At 44.3% G+C, this 15,698-nt stretch overlaps 1 protein-coding gene across 2 annotated transcripts in view; it reads left to right on the forward strand.

Moving 5' to 3' along the window:
- The window catches only part of Wdfy2 (WD repeat and FYVE domain containing 2), a 129,583-nt gene extending 114,152 nt beyond the window's left edge, over positions 1–15,431 (forward strand). Inside the window, exons 7-12 of one of the 2 annotated variants that reach the window (XM_028758742.1) lie at positions 864–990; positions 4,348–4,453; positions 7,386–7,487; positions 8,469–8,599; positions 10,383–10,491; positions 11,637–13,149. In XM_028758742.1, the coding sequence (XP_028614575.1) occupies positions 864–990; positions 4,348–4,453; positions 7,386–7,487; positions 8,469–8,599; positions 10,383–10,491; positions 11,637–11,666 (605 nt within the window). In that variant the 3' untranslated portion in view covers positions 11,667–13,149. Of the gene's footprint in view, positions 1–863; positions 991–4,347; positions 4,454–7,385; positions 7,488–8,468; positions 8,600–10,382; positions 10,492–11,636 lie in introns of both variants that reach the window. The other variant, XM_028758741.1, reaches the window with a different exon arrangement.
- Positions 15,432–15,698: the final 267 nt, after the last annotated feature.

Consider the following 15,698-nt stretch of genomic DNA (forward strand, 5'->3'; position numbering starts at 1 on the left):
GTTATGTGTGTACACATGTGATGGAGCTGTCATGACATAGGAATGTTATGTGTGTACACATGTGATGGAGCTGTCATGACATATAAATGGATGAAACTTGTCAACCACATTGGATGGGCTAGATGACATTGTATTAAGTGAAATAAGACAGACATAGGAAGAAATACCACATGATCTCACATGGCAATTTAAGAAGTTGGCCTCATAGAAGAAATGGGTAGAGCAGTGGTCCCCAGTTGGTCAATGGGCACTAAATTGTGGTTAAGAAGAGTAAATTCTGGTGTTTTGTTGCACATAGGGTAACTGTTATTAACAGAATGGTATTGTATATCCCCAAAATAGCTGGCGAGGATTTTGAATACTATTACTGATGAATGTTTGATAAGATAAATATACTAATTACTCCTTTAGTTTGCTCCTTATATGATGTATACATAAATTAAAATATCACATTGTACCCTACAAATATGTAGTTACTATATATCAAGAAAGGAAGAGATCTAATTGAGCATTTCAGTTCTCATTTTCTTCCCATTTGTTATTGTCAGGATAAGGAGCAGGATCTAGTTAAGAAAACACAGTTAAGACTTCCAAATAATGTGATATTTCCATTCTTAGAATTACACCAGTGAGTTGTCCTGTTATCTATAGTATTGATTTTATAATACATTACAATGGATGTAGATGCTTCAAGGTTTGGTTTTTTATTTTGGGGAGCAAGTTTTCTTTTCTGGGGCTTTCTCACCCACTGATTTAACAAATGCTTTGTTTGGGGACTGTGTGGGTCCTGATGCCTTCACGTTCCCATTTTGTGGTAAAGATATTGTTCCATGACTAACACCTGGCTGTGTCTTTTCTCTTAGGAGGGGTGACAGCACTCTGCTGGGACCCGGTCCAGCGTGTGCTATTCTCAGGCAGTTCTGATCACTCTGTCATCATGTGGGACATCGGTGGGAGAAAAGGGACGGCCATCGAGCTCCAAGGACACAAGTAAGACTGCTGCTAGTCCTCCATGATGTCTCTCACAGCATCCTCGTGGCTGGGGCAGAGCAGAGGCACAGGGCATGCTGGCAGGACCTCTGCACCAGAAGGTGCAAGACAGGAACATAGTAACAGCCACCTTGACTCCATGTGCACAAAGGCAGGTAGCTATACCTGATTCAAGCCAATGGGAGTGCTTCTGAACTCACATGGGGAAAATGGCTGTGAATAAATACAAAGGAAAAAAATAAAATCATAGAGGGTATAAGTGAGTGTTTGACAGTGAGGCAAGACATTGTAAAGTACAAGCCGGGAAGCCTGTAAACTCTGTACAGTCCAGGCTTCCTGGCAGCTTAAGGAGGGCAGAGGTGATACCACGCATACTATATTGTAAACCTCACCCAATATTTGATTCCAACCTGCCCTATGTATTGGGCTAGATCAGTAGCCAGTCGACCTTGTGTTGGCTAGCAAGCATCTACCCAGGCAAGACAAATGTGAGGGTGGACACCGGCAAGTGTGTGACAACTGCTTACTCTGGTGATGTGTTTCTTTTCAGCTTACGCTCAAGATTGCCTCTTCCTTAACAATTCCTGGTTTTCCTTCCTTGCCCCAGGATGACTAGTGGTCAGAGTTAATGCAAATCAGGGATGTAATTGACCTTAGGGACTGGGGAGCAAGCTGGCATGGGCCTTTTTTCTGCTGCTTCTTGCCAACCTCTTGAGGTAGCTAACCACTGGTCCTGTAAGGACATAATAGGGCTGAAAAAAATGTATAACTGTGTTAAACACGCAAATGGCATCGTATTTGAAGCCCCAGTAGAACTGAGCACAGTGACAGGTTGTACAGGCTTATATTCAGTGTAGCCAAAGTGCAGACCTAGGCTATACCCTTTAGGTCTGTACACGCAATGATGAAATCATCTGATACACCACGCTGTTCTCAAGAATGTGTCTCCATCATTAGGACAGACTTTATACAGATCTCATCAAGCCTGAGAACGTGGTAGCAGATGAACCATGGAGATAAAGGCGGTGTCTGCTCAGACCCTCACCTAGTCTTTAACCATGAGGTAGTTAAACTGTCAAGCCTTAAATTAGGAAATGCCAAGCAGATTATTACAAAGCCTAAGGGCTGGCATTTGCCACTGTGTTCCACTCTCCTGTGTGGAAGAATAACAATCCTGGAGCCTCATGACATAGTGTCCCCAAAGGCAGCCACCAGCTGGGAACCGTGACACACTTCTTTCTGAAGGACTTTTTGGCTTCACAAGATCACTGATGTATAGTATCTATCAGGATGCCTGAACACAGTGGTTCTCAGCCTGGGGTCAGAGCTCCTTTGAGGGTTCAAACTCAGGTCCTCATGTTTCTGTGGTAAGTAGTTCACTGATTGGTCCATCTCCCCATTCTCTTGGATCAGTTGTTGTAGAACCCATTGAATAACTATTATCATGAAAATTAAGGGAAGTCTTAAGAGCTTGGAATTGTGGAAGGTGTGAGATTTAAATGTTTTCGTATAGACTATAGAAGTAGAATTTACTACGTTGTAGGTTAGACATGCTTAAAGGAAGAGGAAAAACATACCGAGAAAATACAATATTAAAACATCAACAGGATTCTAGGCAGCAGGTCTACTTCTTGTTTTCCGAGGACGCTGCAGTCCACATGCTGCTGTGTCTGGTGTAGTCGTGCCTGTTCATGGTACCATCTGTAACCAGAACAAAGTGACTTCCCAAAGTTTACGAGAATCCTGATTAGTCCACTGCACAGTCTAAACACTGTCTAAGCAATGTGGTAACACTCAGTAGCCTGTGACCAGGGGTCTCTTCTTCACAATGACGTTGTTTTAAAGAACTGATGGATATGATCGCTGGGAAGTTTCTTGAGAGAGTCTTGACACTAAGCATCTTGAAGATTATATTTTTTCTGAATAGTTATTTAGTGTGAAAAGTCAAAATCAATGGTGCTGCTGAGTCAGGGTACTTGGCTAAGTCAAGACACTGAGTGTCTGTGCGAAGTAGTAGTACATATCTTAACATAAACACTGAGTGAGCATAACACCAGTGTAAGGAGTGGAGCCTTTCCCCAAGAGACTGCCCCTTATCTCCCTTCCTTCTTAAAATATCAAGGGCATTAGTCAAGTTCTCTGCCCGCTAGGCTGTGAGATAAAGAGTGTCCTCTTCCACTGTGCAGTTGCAGCTGAGGAACACGGCCCGTGTTGTAGTGTCTCCGTGGACTTCTCAGATACCGCAAAACAGAACCAACCACCTCCTTCCAAGCCACCCCTCGTTCTGGGACCACTTGGAATTCTCCCCTCTGAAGTGTTCAGTGGGGCTTCCAGGGCTTCCTGGGCTAGATGCTGAGTGGTATTGATGAATGCAGGAGACTGGACATCAGTCTCCTACTAAAGCTAAACAGTAGGAAAACTTTCAAGGACATCAAACAGTGGATTTTTCCCTCCACATTCTTTCTGTTTTGGAATATTATTTTTTCCTGTAATATGTATAAATGTCCAAATGGAATGAATGGATTTCTCATTGCAGTTTTCAAATGAATTTGTTTTATTCTCATTTTAATGTAAAAAATGAATATTGTATCATTGTTTTAAACCAAAGTTCTTTGATTTCCTTGCGTATGTTGTAAAAGTCAGGAGAGGGTCTGGGCCAGTGGACTTTGATCCTAGCACCTCTGCTTCTCCAGTGCTGAATTACAAGTCTGTGTTACCACAGACACCAGCTGGCATAGTCTTCATTACTCACTTTTGAGTTTTATGTATATGAATATGTTACCTACCTGTTTATCTCCACACTATGTCCGTGCCTGCTGCTTGTGCAGGCCAGAAGAGGGCACTGAATCCCTGCAGATACCAGGTGGTTGTGAGCCACTATGTGGGTACTGGGAATTGAACCCATTTCCTCTTGAAGAGCAGCCGATACTCTTAACCATTGATCCATTGCTCCAGGCCCTTAATTACTCATTTAATTGTAATAATTACCAAGATAACTAACTGCTATTTCATGGAGAAAATCGGGAGGAGGGAGGCTAGAGACAGTTGAGACCTGCCTTATGCAAGCATTTCAGACTAGCAAGCAAATGTACCAGTTTCCACTGCAACATTGAAGTCAGCAATCATCTCTTATTTGACTGTGGTAACTGACCAAAAGTACTTTCTCCTGGGCCTGGGAAGGCAAAGGCAACATCTAAACTCATTTTGGGTCTGGCCATTAGCATGTCAAAGGGCCTGTAAATTCCCCTAGCTACTTGTTGGTATTGTGTGGCTATTGATGGCTTTGATGGTGGTGTCTGCTGTGGAGCCTGTTACTTGCTTCCCCAAAATGGCTCCAACCCTTGTTTTCTTTCACAGTGACAAAGTCCAGGCCCTCTCCTATGCGCAGCACACACGGCAGCTCATCTCATGTGGCGGTGATGGTGGCATTGTTGTCTGGAACATGGATGTGGAAAGGCAGGAGGTAGGTGAGGCCTGCAGGTCTGCCTCTGTTCTCCTCCTGTTCGTTTCTATAATGAGTAAACCATGAAATAAGATACATTGTATCATATATTAGAAAAATCCCAAGGAAGAAGAGCCCTTAGGTTGGTTTTAATGGAAATTCATATTCTTGTGACTGTTTGTCATGTTCTAAACAGTCCCCAGATATGAGACTTTGTCCTCTTAAGCACAGATTTAAATTTTACCATAACACTTTTTAAATTACTTTTGGTTTTAGTTTATAAGCATTTTAACAACTAATATGTTTAGTGAATATTCCCTGAACAAATATTTTGAAGTTAACCATTCTCTATTGACCTAGAATTATTCTGAGTAAACTTTCCCTTTGGCAGTCAACATTCTTGTCCTGTATTCCTTACAAGGTGTTAGAATTAAAGAGAAAAGCACACTTTATAAAGACAAAAGGGATTTCCCCAGGTTTTTCCATCCCCTCACCCAGCCTCATCCCAAGACAGTCACTGGAGTTGGCCACAATGCAGTGCCCTCAAATGCCAGGAATTAAATGCTTAGGAAGATTACAGCTTTATTTTGTGGGACCATAAATCCACAGGAGTTCTATTAGCAACTAATTAAAATGATCTCTTCTGGTAGGAAGCAGGGAAATGTAGAGTATTGCTTTTGAAAGCACCATCCTTATCCGGCAGAGCAGAGGATCATCACAGCTCCGCCGAGCTGGTCGAGTTCAGCAGTCTCCCCTAGAGCTACAGACTGTGTCCTGGCTTGCTTTGAGCTAGGGAGAGTCAAGTTTAGCGTTTGTGGGCTTTTTTTTTTTAAATGGAAGAACAACCCAAAGGAATATAATGTTGTTTCCAAAGATGAAAGTAGGCATTTGGGAGCCAGCTTTGAGCCATTCTGACATGCATATATATGAACATTCAGCACTTGTCGATGGGTTTAAGATCCTGTTAATTGGAAGCGCTGATGAGCAGTGGGAACAATTCCATCCATCTTTTGCAAACACCATACTTTGTAAGCATCTGGGAACTGCTTCCTAGTTATGGCAGAGGCTGTGGGGTGCTAGCAATAATGAAGTTTGTTCTAACCTGAAGTCCTGCTAACAGACTTTCTAGAAAGTTCTGAGGACTATTAAATTGTATAAATACTGAAATTCCAGTCAACACTAGTAAGACAGAAAGTCAGTGCTGGGTGTTTTGGAAGGGATGTTAGGACAGCTGCCAGATGGGTTCAATGGGGCCTGCACACCATGTTGTTACTGAGAGGGTCATGGGCTCTACAGGCAGAGACACACCAGGAGTAAGAGCTGGTGAGTGGGACATGTTCTGTGTTGGGTCGGTGCTGATGGGAAAGTAGCAGCAGTTAGGTAGGAGCTGCAGATGGAGGACAGTGTGGGGCCAGAGAGGGAGGACCCTGCTGAGTACAGGTCAGAGAATACTCATTAACAAATAGAGAACAGGTCTGTGACTCAAGATACCACCGTATTTACAAAATCTGTTACTTACCAAGGACTCTCCATGTTGACAAACATCCATCCTTCTGTTTTTCTCTACAGTTACAAAAATTCTGTTAACACAAAATAGGATTTTATTAAATGTATTGATTTTTTTCCCTGAATGCCCTCATCATAGGCACCCACTGTATTGCATTTGACACCCAGATGTGTGTGGGTATATGTGTGAAGATGTGTGTGGTATGTGTGATGCATGTGTACCGCAGATATGTGAGTATGTGCTGTATGAGTATATGGTGTATGTGTGTAGTATGTATGTGTGATGGGGAAGGTGTATATGTGTTGGGGAGGGTGGTATATTTATCTGTGATATGCGTGTGTGTTTATAAGTATATTTGTGTGTATTATGTATGTGTTGTATATGTATGTTAGTGTATATAATGTGTCTATATATGTATGTGAGCATTCGTGGTATATGTGTGTTTGTAAGAGGATATATGGTCTGTGTGAGACGTGTATTTATGTACATATATGCGTGAGTTGATGTATGTGTGAGATGTGAGTATGTGGTTTATATGTAACATGTGTATGTATGTATATGAGTATATGTGCATGTATGAATGAGTGATGTGTGTGTTAGTTGTTTGTATATGTATGAATATATGACTGTGTGTGCATACATATGTATGTATGAGTTTGTATGATATATATGTGTGTATGTATATGTGTATGGTTGTGTGTAGTGTATGTGTGAGAGGTATGTATGTATGTGTGAATGATATAACTGTGCTTAGTGTATATGTGTGTATGTGAATTTATGCAAACACTGTTGTACCACAAGTCCAGTTCTGTGTCCACTTTCTGTCTCAAGATCTGCTAAGGAATATTTTTAAGTGGAACATGCTTTTAAAACCTGTTTGACTTATTTAGACTACTTATGGTGAGATTGTATATATATGTAATGTGCAATTAGACATCATAGTATGTAATTAGAGACTAGGGACTGAATTTCTCAGCATGGTGGTCAGGAGCCTGCAAAGCATGACCACGGACACTCCCCCCAGCTTCATCTCTCCTCAGACCCCCCCCCACCTCTCCTCCCTTCCTGCTTCAGCTGACTTGCCCTCTAAAGAGACCTCTGGCCTAGGTCATAGCCTCTGGTCTACTTTACCAGACCCTAGCCTCTCAGAGCCTCGAGCATTCTGCGTTCCTTAGGCTTTTAAACTCTTGGACACATTACTAATAATATTTTCATTTTCATGACATCTTCCCAGGCAAATGATAATCTCTATGATTCCAGGTTCTGTTTATCTACCACTGTATCCCTTTCTCAGGGCCTGACAATTAACAGACCTTCTGTAACTGCTTTTGTGACTGCTTGAGGAATCAGCTGTTTCTGATGAGATCTGCAAGTGTAAGCAGTGCCCATGGTTCCTTTGTCCATGCCGCTTCTCACTGTGACCTGCTCTGTGCTTTATTTGTCAAGACCCCCGAGTGGTTGGACAGTGATTCCTGCCAAAAGTGTGACCAGCCTTTCTTCTGGAACTTCAAGCAAATGTGGGACAGTAAGAAAATTGGGCTAAGACAGGTAGGTGACATGTGCTCTATTAAAGTTGGTATTTAGAGGGGACATAACTGTATAATTGTGGAAGTAGTATCCCTCCCTGTCATGGGAGCAGTCGTAGAGTAAGTGACCTCACACCTGTGACGCCTCCGTGTCTACTGCAGCCCCTCCCTGGTGGATGGAGCTTCCTAGTGGTTTGTTCTTTTAAAACACTAACAGAGTCTATTGGGGGACACCTCAACATTAGAGGTGTCCCATTAGCTCATGTGAGTTCCCGTCCATGAAATTACACGAGCATGTTTACTTCTTAGTCACTTTCTCTCTTTCTGACTTAGTCTCAGTTGTCTAAGATCTGTTACATTATAACAGCATTGTCAAACTCTGACTCTATGGTTTGGTTTGGTCTTCCCCGTGGAAATCAAATGTTAGGTCACCTAAGTTGAACACCGTTAGAGCTGCAGACAAAGATCTGGCCACTGGGTGCCTCCTCTGTGTAGCTCACAGCAGTGGTATTGAAGAGGATGGAGAATGGGGACCAGAAGAGGGGAGGCACGCTTCCCACAAGTGCCCACTCTGACTGAGACCAAAGTCAAAGGGAGTAGAAATCTGATGGGCCCTTGGTGGCTTGCAGGAACACTGTTGCATTATGTTATGTTTTTGTGTGTGTGTGCGTGTGTGGCGTGTGATATAGTGTCTATCATGTATATGTATGTATTGAGTTACTGGGGATAACTGCAGTCCTTTTAGTCCTTTTAGTACATGCTATCATGTTAAATATTCTTCGTTAAATATAAACCCCCTTCTACCTAAGACACAAATAAGTCCCAGTTTGGCTGCAAACACTTGGTCACCTGGCATCAGCCTCCTAGTGCTGGGACTGTGAGACTGTGCTATCATGGACAGCTCCAGGCACTCTGGCCTGGTGTCTTACCCAAGAGCAGTTAGTTTACAAGTGTGCCAGGACTGCAGCCAGAGCTATGGTAGCCTGTTTCCCTTTTCTCCCAGCACCACTGCCGGAAGTGTGGGAAGGCCGTGTGCGGCAAGTGCAGCTCCAAGCGCTCTTCCATCCCACTCATGGGCTTTGAGTTTGAAGTGCGGGTCTGCGACAGCTGCCACGAGGCCATCACAGATGAAGAGTAAGTCCCACGCCCTGCACCCTCTGGGTTATGGACAAAGCCCAGCCTGAGAATTCCACTCCTGAAAGATTCCACCTGCCTGGCTTGCTGGGTACAGTGTAAACTGAAGTGTGCAGTAAAAGCCCTATGCCACAAGACATCCCTGTGGTTATGAGAGGCAGGTGAAAAGGGGATGTGCTCAAAGAACTCCCTGCTGGGCTCTTAATAATCTCAGGGTGTGTGTCTAAGCAGATGCTCGAAAGCAAAGCTGTCAGCTTTCTCACTGAGACTCTCCAGGGGAACCAAGGCCAGGATTCACTTTGGTGCCAGGCTGGTGTCTTTACAGATGTTGGACCAGTCAAGGGCTCCAGCAGATGTTAGTTTCCAGGAAGGATGAAGCCTGTTTTCCCAAGATGGAAATAGTCCCAGATGCCCTCCTCTCTGCTGGTACATTCTGCCTGGTGTCTTGAGATCTTAGCTCTGATTTGGAACAAGCAACTCTGAGAATTGAAAACTACCCCAGACACTAACAAAATGCACAGAAACAACTTGCGACCATCGAGTGCTGGTGGATAACCAGTCTCCAGTCCTCCCGGCACCTTGTAGTACAGTCAGATCACGTCACCCTGTCAAATACACATCAAGATGTCCTTGGCAAAGTGGTTGTTCATGTGCACTGATTATTTGCCTCTCGAGCACATGATGAGATTAATGAGAGTTCTGATCACTGGAGAAGACTGCAGGGGCCTTAGAGTCTTCATCTTAATCAAGACAGGTCTGGGTCTAAGAAATTTCAAGTTAAGCCAAAATCATGTACAGTGATTATTTTACTACTGAAAGTCTTTGCTGTAGATTCTACTATAGCGAAGAGACGGCCATTTTCTGAGAGCTCACAGCAGTATAGAAACCCTGAACCATGATGAGGGGGGCCCACTTGGCCTGCCCAGCTCCACCTCTGGTCTTCTGCCTCTTCTCTGGCAAGCATGCTAAACCTTGCCTCTAGAGTGTCAAGGCAACCAACGGGCCTTACTAAAATTGGCAACAAAGCCATAGGCCAAAGAACACAAAACAGTCAATGCTGTATGTGTATTAAGATATTTATGTAGCTTGATATATACATATACACATATGTATATGTTGCTTATGGAAGCTTTAGAATACCATTTTTAAAACTTATATTTGCAGTTACACCAGTGGGAAAGAGAAGAAAACATAGATGGCCTTCAGTTAGACAGACAGTGGTGTCATTTTAAACCACACCTTTAAAAAAGAAATAGTCTAGGCCAGAGTATATTCCTTCCTCCTATGCACAGACTTGGCAAAGGTATTGTGGTCTTTAAAAGTCTTCTCCAAAGCACAGGTAGAGATGATTGTGGATGCCGTTTCCGGAAGGAACTTGAAGGCTTCATCTTTTCTATTCTAGAGGCCAGAAGAATCATGCTTCGTTATCCTTATAAAATCACGCATCAGAGCCAGTGAGATGGCTCAGTGAGTAGAGGCTCTCATGCCTAGGCTGACAGCATGAGTTCAGCCTCTGGATCTCACAAGTTAACAGGAGAGAATCGACTCGGAGAGTCGTCCTCTGATCTCCACTTGTGCACTTGTACTCACACTAACTTGTACAGGCAAGCACACATACAAAATCAGTCATCATATCATGTAACAGATCACCCAGGAGTGAAAGCAAAAGCATTTCTAGCAGCGAAGCAGTCGCCAGCCATTAGGCTAACACTTAGAATCTCAGGTTGGCCTGGCTCGCTGTCACCCATATGTCCGCCCCTGACTCTCGTCTTGCTCCTTGCAGACGCGCACCCACAGCCACCTTCCATGACAGTAAGCATAACATTGTGCATGTGCATTTCGATGCAACCAGGGGATGGTTACTGACTTCTGGAACTGACAAAGTGATTAAGGTAAGACGCCATCTTGTTATGCTTTCTGTTGTGGGCCTTGAATGCAGACAGCAGGATCAAGAGTATGAGGCTGTGTTCAGGTTATCCCTGGAAGTGAGCACTGGGAGCCTGCTGCACCCACCACACCAATGCACAGGATAATTTACTGAGGATATGAGCTTTAAAAGGCAATAGTAGGGCCTGGCTGCAGTGGTGCACACCTTCAATCCCAGCACTCCAGAGACAGAGGCAGGTTAGTGGTGGTGGTGATGATGCTGATGATGGGAAGCTATGGAGATAGTTCAGTTGATAAAGTGTTTTCAAGAACCAGAGCTCAGCTCATCCCTAGAACCTTCATTATTTTTTTTAAAAAGTGTAGGCACGGTGGCAAATGCTTTGAATCACAGAGCTGGGGAGACAGACAAGTGTATCCCAGAGGATTCAGGCAGCCTAGCTTAATCAACAAGCCACAGGTCTCAGTGAGAGAAGCTGTCTCAAAAAAAGATGGCTGGCTCCTGAGGAAGGATGCTTTAGGTTGTCCTATAATTCTCACACACATGGACACACAGAGAAGTCACAGGAGTGACATAGGAGCGACAGTGATCAGGACCCACAGAGGGAGGTGGGCTGCTCACGAGCTCTGTGATGCAGGTGATCTTGAACTGGATGTTGGTTGGAAGGCAGGCCTGGAGTCAGTTACCAGGTAATGCATGAGCCTTTTTCCTACCAAGCTTATTGACTCCAAGAGTGCGGATCCAGGCCTGTGAAGTATGTGGTAGGCCACACAGAGGCCCAGGACAGGGGGTGGACTCTTTGTCCCCCTTGTCCTCCCTCGGAGGCAGCAGTAGGATGACCTTGTTAGAGGTGATTTCAAGCAAACTTGGAGGCCTGGGACTTCTTTTGATGTCTTAGAGAATTGTTTGGAAGGTCCCCCAGGCATGTGCTGGCTCCTCTCTCCCTCTGTGGATCTGACAGCCTTTATTCTCCTTAGCTGGAGCAGCATGTCAGCCACCCGTATGTAGAAGTCAGGCTGTGCTGTGTGCATTTGCTTGATAACTGGGAACGAAACCAAAACACCACTTTGAATTGAGCCCTTTTCTGAGCATTATTCATCCTCAGTACAGTTTGATCTTAATTCATCCTTGGCTTCTCTCTCTGCTGTGCAGCTGTGGGACATGACCCCAGTGGTGTCATGATGACTCTCCCAGGGACTAGGAGATAGTTTTCACTGAAGAAGCACTTGAGTCCAGAGTCATTACAGGAGGAGTAAAGCAGCCGTCTGAGCAGGAAGAGGACTGAAGGCTGGCGGCGAGTTTGTACCCTCCCTACACTGTTACCATGAACTAGTGAAAGTGCATTCCCTCCCAGGACTCTTGAGTTGTCCATACCACAGAAGAGAAGATATTTTTTTATCAAATGGTTTATACAGCCTGACTGGGCTGCATTATTTTGAGTATATTGGAAAATCTGTGTAGATGTTTAGGCTTCTGTATTTCAGCTATGTGTTGTACTCATTGCTTTCTGTGTCAGGAAAAAGAGAGAGAAACGTCTGTTGAAGGTATTGACTCCTCCTAAAGCGGTCTCCTCGTTTCCACCTCAGCATGTACAGGCGGTCCTTCTCTTCCCTTGAGTCTTCCTCCCCCAGCCTCATTTGCCTCTCACCACAGAGGATGATCACATTTTGTGCCAGTGTTTCTCTTTCATGGCCTGGGGTAAGAGTTGGAAAACCATGCATGTCCAACAGCCAGTCTCCGGCATCACCTGGAGGGAGCAGGTGTGCTGTCGGAAGTCCCTGCAGCTCCGCTCTGGCATTCTGTGCCATCGCATTAGCAATGCTGTAGAAGCCTCTGCCGACCACCAGCCGGGACACAGGTCCTGTGACAGCCTTACCGTGCAGTGCCTGCGACTCTCAAAAGCCAGTGAGAGCCTTCTGAGACCTTTGTGTTTTGGACTATGGGGATTTGTTTTATTTTATTTTTTTATTCTTTATTTTTTGGTAACTTTCCTTCATTTATAACATGAAAGACAAACATAACTGTCTGTGCTCCAGAAGGACGTGTCTTGAAGGCGCGTCTTTCTGCGTGGCATTGCCCCTGTATGTGAACATGTATTACATTAAGATTAGAGTCCTGCTCTTTTCACCAGTCATAATTTAGTTTCTCTTTAAGAAATCAGGTATTTAAGCATCTTTGTGTTAATGTATACTCTGCTATGAAGCCAGTGTGTGATCTAAACAGAGGTACTAAGAAAGGAACAGAATCCTCCAAAGGAAGTCAGCCCAGCTTGATGTGTACAGTAAGGACTCCCTGTGTGCCCTCAAGATAGGATTCAAAGTAGTGGCAAGCCTGTGGTGGGGAACTGGCCGGCCTCTCCAAGCCCTGCACCCATAGTCACCTGTCAGGAATGGCACAGCATTGCCAGATCAGAGTCCTTCTGGACAAATAGGCAGATTGCTTGCCCTACCCTCTCCATGTCATCTGCCACAGCATCTTGCTCACTTCTGACCTAACAGGTGTTGCCTGGCACAAAGTACTTGAATGAAACACAGTCCTCCTGTTATTTTTGTTCTGTTCCAGAGAAGCAGTTCCTTCCATGTCATCGTTGCTTGTCTTTGCAGAGGAAGTAATAGTCACCATACGTGGATACCAGCCACTCTTAGCACTGGCAACCCAGAGTGCTCCCTAGGACAAGCCGCTTCTGCTACCTGGCACCGGGAAGCAGGGCTGGTGTGCGCCTCACATGGCCACACCCCTGTTGGCCATCTGCGATATGAGAGCAGGATTCTGCCCAGGAAGTCATCACCACTGTGATCTAACAGCCTGGTCCGTGAAATGCCACCTAACCGTAGTCAGGCCACTATAACTGCTATCAATTTTTTCTGCATCACAGAGCTTTGAAAAGGGAATTAGAGCTAAAATATTCAAATACCAATGGTGTGGTTGATTGCTAGAATCTATAGCCACTTGACAAGTTGCAGAGAACTGTGTGTTGCAAATCAGTAACAGAAGTAAGTCTGTCTGAACTGGAGCATGACTGCCAAGGGAAGGAAGTACAGTATTAGGAAAGCAGAGGCTCAGGCTCCCAGCACGCCCGTGTGGATTCCCAGTCCTGTATGGATGCATTCAGACCTTCAGTAGAACACTTTACACTGTGGGGTAGCCCTATACACCATTTTGGTCATGCCCCAGCTATGGCCCATCCTCAGGAGTGCCCAGAGACTGAAAGTTGACAGTGATGAAAATCATGGGTGTATACCACAGATCGACCAAGGTTTCCGTGGCTCTGCCTTTTCCGCCCTTCTTACCCATGTGGCTGTTGATGGAAAAGAATGTATCAGAAAACCATACATGCATGCATGTGATACTGTGAGTTCTTCTGGCATGCATTAAACCAAATTGCCACTTGATGAACACCAGAGATAACAAGCCCTTAGTTTGTATAAATCATGATCCAATTCACATTTTGAGAGGATACTATGTTATGTGATAGAATTTTCTTTCCGTTCCTTTCTTTTGAAAAGTATTGATATACTTTGATAATAAAAAGGAGGAAACTAAAAAAAAAAGAATAAGTGCTTAGAATTTTTTTATCATTTTATAAAAGGTCAGTTAACATGTGTTTCTCATTCAGTTGTTTGAATTATTAATGAAATTACAAAAATTATAAAGTTGGGAGGGAAATTTGAGGTCTCAAATGTCCCAGGTTGATCACAACAGGCAGTTAGACAGAGATGAAGTGTGAACAGGAGAATCTCAAAGAACATTCAGAGAATAATGGCATTTACTGTTACCAGTGGCATTGTGTGTAGGCAGAAGGGCAGCCCTTTTGCCTGGGCAGGAAGTCTCTGAACTCAGGTTTGATACTGTTTTGAGCAAATTTGTCATAACTTTTGGTGCTTGCCTGTGATTATGAGTGGGAACATGTTACACCAGAAGGTGGATGGTACCATTGATCTGTATCTCGACACCCCTTCCTACATTAGTCCCTACTGACTGCCCTAGAGTCCCTCTGCCCTGCTGGCTAAGGGCTGCTCCTCCTGGCCTGGGCCTACAGCATTCGTCATCGTGATGAGAGACATTGCCTTCTCAGCATCTCAGAGTCATATTTTAAAGCATACTATATTTTTGTTTAACATCCTTAAAAAGCTTGAATTTGAGCTTTAAAGCAAAAGAATAGCTCTGCATTACATGTCACAGTAACCGGAATATGCATTAATGAAGGGCTTCTGGCTTTGCTTTTTCATAGTAATTAAATACATATATATTTGTATATAAGTGAGCTTGTTCACTAAGATTTATATTTTAAAGCAAAAGAAAAACATTTCCAAAGTGCTCTTATTTTTTTTTTTCCCTTAAAATAAGGCTGTGTTGAGGTGGCTTCTCAGCACCCTGATGAAATGACACTGATGATAATCAGTTTGCCACGTTGTCAGGCAGTAAGGTCCTACCAGGGAAGCCTGTGTGCTCCTGTAAACTGTACTTCAGCTTGACAGCCAGGAACTACACACCAACCCTCAGGAGTTTAGGTCTCTATTTTTCCTTTTAGCATTGCGTTCCCACCAGAAGCCTCAAGGATAGCACGGGCAGCAGTGTCTTGCCTGAATGGGGCCCTCCCTTGTACTTTGTATGCCACAGCCTGTTGACAAAGATTTTGAAAAGGTGGTCAGATCTCTGAGTGAGGTGTGGATTCGACCACAGTGCTGACAGCCCCCTCTAGACCTGTGATTCCTGTTCTATGGCTGGTGTTTATTATAGGACTAAGACACATGATCACTGGTCACAGAGCTGACCTCGCTTAGGCAGATGAGAACACACTGCACTGCCAGATCAGAGGAGCTACTCTCTGGTCTTTTCCATCTAGGGCTTTGTCTTAGGGTTTTACTGCTGTGAACACTCACCATGACCAAGGCAATGCTTATAAGGAAAACATGTAATTGGGGCTGGGTTACAGGTTCAGAGGTTCAGTCCATTATCATCAAGGCGGGAACATGGCAGCATCTAGGCAGGCATGGTGCAGGAGGAGCTTCAGTCTTCATCTGAAGACTGCTAGCAGAATACTGGCTTCCAGGCAGCTAGGATGAGGGTCTCATAGCCCATACCCACAGTGACACACCTACTCCAACAGGACCACACCTTCTAATCATGCCACTCCCTGAGCAGAGCATATACAAACTATCCAGGCATAGTGTGGTTTTAGAAAAAGATGGTAAAGTTGTTAGTACCATCTAA

Source organism: Grammomys surdaster, unplaced genomic scaffold, assembly GCF_004785775.1.
Source record: "Grammomys surdaster isolate TR1022 unplaced genomic scaffold, NIH_TR_1.0 126219, whole genome shotgun sequence".
Taxonomy (NCBI): domain Eukaryota; kingdom Metazoa; phylum Chordata; class Mammalia; order Rodentia; family Muridae; genus Grammomys; species Grammomys surdaster.